Below are 6242 nucleotides of genomic sequence, written 5' to 3'. Positions count from 1 at the left end.
AAACAAACAAACAAGTTCAGTGTTCAGTGTCAACGTTGTCTGTTGTTTTTAATCAGCACTTTTCAGTCCCTGGACTCCCTTTTCAAGCAAGCAAAACATTAAGGAATCTGAAATGTAGTTATTAAAGTCTCACTCCAGTCATCTCTTGATCTATTGTAAAAGCGTTCCCATGACTCTCAGAATTATGTTTATGCCAGTTTTAGCCGAAATTGAAAAACCTGTTGTTTACTGGAACAACAAAAGTGACGACCACTATCTGGGCTATCCAGCTGTTCTGAGTCAGATTCCAGCTCAAAAGAGGAAAATTAAGACGTGCATTCATTTATGTCTGCAAGTGGATCCATCAGAATCGAAATAACAACTACAAGCTTTTTTAAATGGCATTTTATCGTCTGCTCTTGATTCACAACAATTTGAGTCCATAAATACTTAGAAACACAGTTTTAATCTTAATTAAACCTTTATTTAACCAGGTAAGCTATTAAGAACAAAATCTTATTTACAATAACGACGTGGCCAGTCTCCTCCAGTATGAGAAAAAGATTAAACACCAAAAACAGGATAATCATTATAGTGGGTCCTTTCATAATAATCCAAAAACCAGACAACATTTCAAACAGAAAGATTCTAGTAAACCAAAATATTGAAATGTTACACTGCATTCTAAAATAAAAGGAAACATTTATAGTGGCTTTCTGTCCTTTGGTAACCAAAAAAAATGTGTTTACGATAGACAGAAATGCTACACAGGAAATAGGATTAGATGAATGTGAGTAGGAGTATGGGGTACCGGTACTAATGCATTTAGGTAAAAACAAAAATGTGGTGTAGCTGAAATACGTTTAGGATTACACTTTTATAAATTTACATAATGTTACTTGAAGAAAAAAACATTCCACTGTGTTCCGCATTGAGGACATGACAAAATAAAGAAGTTCGTTTATTTCCCTAGAATTTAGGTGAAAACTCAAAATATATATTTTTTTTACTTCTGGGTGGTTTATTTAGTTTATAGATTTAAAAAACTCCATATCTGCCTGAAGTGTTGGTGAGAGCAAACAAGGACAAGTGCTGTCCTCAGAACCGGTTTGTCTTAAACTATGGAGCCATAACCCCATTTCATAATGCTTATGCTCTGAGGTGACTGAAAAACAATCTTTGAAATGAATGTGAGTAAATCCTTCTGATCTAAAATCAGTTTTTTCCCAAATCACTGATTCCAGAGTATATATATGTGGAAAATACACATAAAAGTCCTCTCTCTTTGGAGGCAAGAAAACCAAGTGTGCAGCTGAAGGTGATGCGTTTACCTCATGAGACTGTGAGGTTAACACTTCCACCATTAGTCCTTAAAAGAGACAAACCTTCAGGGACAAACCGATTATTTTTAGACTACCAGCATGGAAGCTCTAATCTGCTGCCTGGAGCGTTGCAGCTATGGCTGTCAGGGCAAACCCCCCAACCCTATAGTGGCGTGTTTCAGAGCTGTGTGCCCCCAAATTTCCCTGCAGCCGGCCTGGATCCCATTAGGGACATCATCACAGTGTTGGCTACAAAGCGTGTGGGGGATGTTAGTCAGGATCATACGCACTGTGTGTCCGTGAGAAAGCATGACGCCACAGAAATGCATGCTGGATGTTCTGAAGTATGGGGAAATTTTGCTAAATAAAGCGTCATAATGAGCCATTTTAGAGGCCGAGCATGTCTCAATGTTGCACTGAAAGGGAAGCTACAATTAAAGTTGTTTTTTTTAAAATGGAAGAATCAAATGTATTAACCTTTGTGCCTTAACAGTTTTGGTTAAGGCACATTCATTCTATGTTTTTTTTTTCTTATACTGAAATACATTTTGTTGTGGAAATCAGACTATATTGATTGTTCCTTTAAAGAAAAAATACTTCTTAATTTACCAAAAGAAAAACACTATGAATTTGCTTGGGAAAAAGCACCTTGTACCCAATATGAGAACAGCTGCACTACTTAACATTGTGATCATTCAATACAACTAATTTTGGCCTTTTTTAACACATGTATTAACATTCAGGTAGAGTTTTTTTTCTCTAAGTCATAGAGAAAATTGTAAAAAGAAGTTATGGCATAGTCGAGGGATATATCGTGATATGTGTTGTATCGTAAGGTGTGTATCATGATATATATCGTATCATCAGAGTCTTGCTAATACACATACCAAGTATTCACTGCAGACAAATAGATCATCTTTATTTTCCTCGTCTGAACTGGCATCTGACTGAAAACTTTCAGCTGGATATCTCCAATATTGACCGCCATTTTTTGCTGCACCAGTAATGTTAGGTTGGGGTTGTGAGGGGCTGTAAGCTAGCAAGAGAGAGTTTAAACAGAGATGATGGGAAATTTAAGAAGGCTTACTCAGCACCAACAGTCCCAGACTCAACTCTGAGGTGAACTTCTCTAGAACTACTACCGCTCTGCAGAAACTGTCCTAGAAAACGACACAGGTTTTAAATAGATCAAAAGATGATAAAGTAAAACATTTTATAAGGTCAAGCTTGTTTAGAAAGGGGAATTTGGAAATTGTTAACATTCTTACAAAAAAGGTTTGTTGTAATAAAGCTCTCAAGAGAATCTGGAAGCTGTGCCAACTGATTCTAACCCTGTCAAATCCATGGATGGGTCAGGATGCAGTCAGGTACCCATCCCTATGATGACAGTGTCAGTAATCCTTTCATCTCCTCAAGTACTTCAATCATCACCTTTCACTGATCTACATGTATGATGTCACATCTCCCCTGATTTTAATCAAACTGAAACAGTCTTAAAGTTGCTAATGTAGTGCAATGGCAACTGCAAAGTATCAATATTTCATTAAGTTAATTTCAGCTTGCACGTCTAGTTTCCAGCAGCAGCATCTGGGGCAGGGTGGGGGGGTTAATATATGCGAGGATAAGTGAAAAGAAAAAAAGCTGAAAGACTAACAGATTTCAGTGGTAGCTCTGATAACTACAGCACCATCACACGCTTACTCCAACTCCCAGTGTTTGTATTACTCACAGGAGCAAGTGTGAACACATGCCCACACTCCATATTGGCTCATGCACATTCAAGCTTATTTACCTGTAATGAAATCCAGACAGATGGCTGCAATGGAAGCTGGCACCTAACACTGACGATTACTGATGATTTCCCTTCCATTGTTCATTTCCTCTTGTTACAGACTCTCACTCACTTCACTGATTATGAGCAGTTCCTCTTACACTAATAACACAACACCAACCCCCTCTGTTTTTACAAGAGTCCTCATGCTTTGACCGTCTCTTTTTTTTCTTGAATATCTTGGAGCTTGTTAGGAAGCCATAAGGCGCTGGAAAAGGTAAACCTCGATTGTGTCAATGAGAGAAATAAAGGTCAGGATTAACGGCCACCTCCCCCTTCAGGAGGATATTCCTGCCACACAACTGTGAGACAGCAGACTGCCTGACAGAAACACGCAGTTTGTACACGCTATGTGAAAGAGGAAATGGAAGGAAAAAAAAGCAGAAGTTTCTGGAACCAAAATAGAGAGAAGCAAAACTCTGGTGTCTGGTTATCGGAGAGGTCAACTTCAAACCTGCGAGGAACATGAAGCAAAGCATCAAACTTACCAGACAGGAAAGATTGGTGTCTTCTTACAAGCACTTCCGGCACTTCCGTGTGTGTTCATGCAGCTTTGCTTCGCTGTAATCCCCAGTCAAGAAGTGTGAGCAGGAAGACATGCTCGAGATACAGTCTTTTGAAAACAGGAGGGGGGAAAAAACTGCAAGAAAGGGAGAGCTGTGCAGAGAACTGGCTGACAACACATGACAAAGTGTTGATAATGAGCTGACAATGTCTGGCTTCAGTCCGTAAGTGTCAATCTGATGTGGCAGCAGAGCAGGACTGGCACAGATAAAAAGTAGATACCATCAGAATTGGTCTCAATAATTCATGGTCCTTTCTTAAACACATTCATGGCTGACAACAGTCCTCCAGTTCTGATGAATCTATTAAACATTGTGCTCTAAAAGTCAGTGTATATGAAAACTGACCACTTCTTTCATCAAAATAATTAAACATGTCCTCATGCCGTAAGTGTCGAAATGAGCCGTTTGTTCTGTGACAGAGAACTCTCACATGGTCGGAAGAAAGGGAATCTCTCCAGTCTGTCTTCAGTGGGATCTTTGTTTCAGCCAGCCCCCCCCCACGCAACGACCATCTCCAGAATGTCAGCCGGCCCTCCAAAAATGCAATACAAATGACGCAAAAATCCCAGTGAGGTATTTTGTATTCTTAATGGGCATAAACCATATCAAGTCAAAGAAACCTCAATTATGTAACACTTTTGTGGTTTTCAAGCTAAATGAACCCATCAGGTTGTTGTTCAGCTTTCAGCAGTATCATCAGGGTGTATGTAGCTTTCACTGACCCGCATACTTGGTTTGGGATTTCCTTCCTGACACAACCCTATATTTTATCTAGGCTTGGGACAGGGACAGAGAAAACCCAGATTTAGGCCCACCTGTGGCAACAGTAGCATGAAGGGTCTTGCCTAAGGACCCACACTGGATGAAACTTATTGCTCTTCTTAGGAAGCGAACTCTATGCCCCATCCACCTGTCTGTCACAAACGGGCAGACAGTTGGTTCCAGTTAGTTCAGAAAAGAAGTAAGCACAGCTGAAAGTCCACAAAACGAAATCAGGGTCAACCAGGCAGCGGTCAATCAAGAGCATGGGATCATCCAAGAAGAGAGCAGAGATGTTAGTCCAGGCGAGGGTCAGAGAATAAGTAGGGTTAGAAACAGAAGATCAGGTAACACTCGGCACAAAACAATACTTTCCACAGAGTGTAGCTCTGTGTGCTGCTTAAGAAGCAGGTGGGTGATTGTCAGATTGTAGACACCTGAGCAGCATCCAGGAACTGTGCACTGGGGCTGCTGGGAGATGTAGTGCAGTCAGTATTCTGGAGACTGCTCCCACTGGTGGCCAGAGGAGGAGACTCCTGACACCATCTAAATGGACCCATCAAGTCAAAGAATAAAGTAACTAATGGAATGTTTCCTTTCTGGCAGGACGCAGTAAAAGGATTTCAAATATGTGTCTGTTTTAACTTCATTCTCTGAGATTGAAACAAGTAAAACTTGGACATTTGTATCTAAGCACTGAATGGGGTTAAAGTAAAGCTTTGCCTGAATGTCTACTTCACTTCCATTACATCAGTCTGCACACCACAAATCAACTAGACCTTCAATCTGAAGCAGTTGCTACATTTCTTCTCAGTAAATCACAATCATACTTTTGTTTTTAAAGTCATGAATGGTCGTCTCTCGGCATTCTAGACGGTTCACTGGCCTTCCTTCACCTTGTTCCCCACCAGGAATCATGCTTTGGCATAGTTGGGTCCTTGAACCTCAACCAAGTGGTCTTACAACTAGATATGGGTGAAAAATGTGCAAACTTGTATGGGATATGTTGGTGCAAAATATCAAGTTCATTGACTATTCGGTGAGCCGGTAGGGTGATGATATTCATGCGTTTTTTTTTTCCATGCTTCGAGCGACAGGTTGTAGCGCACACTTATACAACATGCAAGGGTAATTAAGAGTGAAGTAGGTGAGAAACAGGCATGTTTACGTATTTTACATTTTTAGACCCCTCCTAAATACTGCAGACTGCCTAAGGACTCTTCTTATTATCAGTGTAGACTCTTCTCCTGCAGCTTGTTGACTATTAGAAATGAGATTGTTAGGCAATCAGTGTATAGTTTTTGTGGCAGTTCTACTTGGGTCCTATGGGCACTTATGTATCACTTGCACTCCTTGCACATGCAATAAGGGGCATTACTTACAACTAGTGTGGCTTAAGGGCCCCGCACTACAGCACCACCCACATGTCATGAGTGCATGGAACTTCCATTTGCCGTACAAATCCTTCACATTTACCACAATCATACATTTTCATTGTGTCTCTTGAGAAACTGTCAACCACTCTACCACTACACCACGGCCTCAAGGGAACTGGTAGACACAACCTTTAAGATGTAGCCCCTTCACTCTACAACCCTCCATGGGCCCAGACAACCCAACACCCCAGCAGCACTCATACAGGTCCACCCTTGTACTGGTAACTTGTACCTTTAACCACCACCACTGTCCAGGCCCGAGGGTTTATTCATGTAAGGTTCAAGCTTGCAAGACGTTATTGGCCTGGGGCAGCGGTCTGCAACCAGCAGCTCCGGAGCCACATGTGGC

At 41.0% G+C, this 6242-nt stretch overlaps 1 protein-coding gene across 2 annotated transcripts in view; it reads right to left on the bottom strand.

Moving 5' to 3' along the window:
• Positions 1 to 4751, bottom strand: part of LOC112152347 (coiled-coil domain-containing protein 136) — a 36835-nt gene extending 32084 nt beyond the window's left edge. The window contains exon 1 of one of the 2 annotated variants that reach the window (XM_036212302.1): positions 4514 to 4751. In XM_036212302.1, the coding sequence (XP_036068195.1) occupies positions 4514 to 4604 (91 nt within the window). In that variant the 5' untranslated portion in view covers positions 4605 to 4751. Of the gene's footprint in view, positions 1 to 3620; positions 4483 to 4513 lie in introns of those variants that run through there. The other variant, XM_024281862.2, reaches the window with a different exon arrangement.
• Between the last annotated feature and the right edge of the window lie 1491 nt (positions 4752 to 6242).

Source organism: Oryzias melastigma, linkage group LG6, assembly GCF_002922805.2.
Source record: "Oryzias melastigma strain HK-1 linkage group LG6, ASM292280v2, whole genome shotgun sequence".
Classification (NCBI taxonomy): domain Eukaryota; kingdom Metazoa; phylum Chordata; class Actinopteri; order Beloniformes; family Adrianichthyidae; genus Oryzias; species Oryzias melastigma.
Note: the sequence above shows the minus strand (reverse complement) of the source record. Positions and strands in the feature narration are given on the sequence as shown.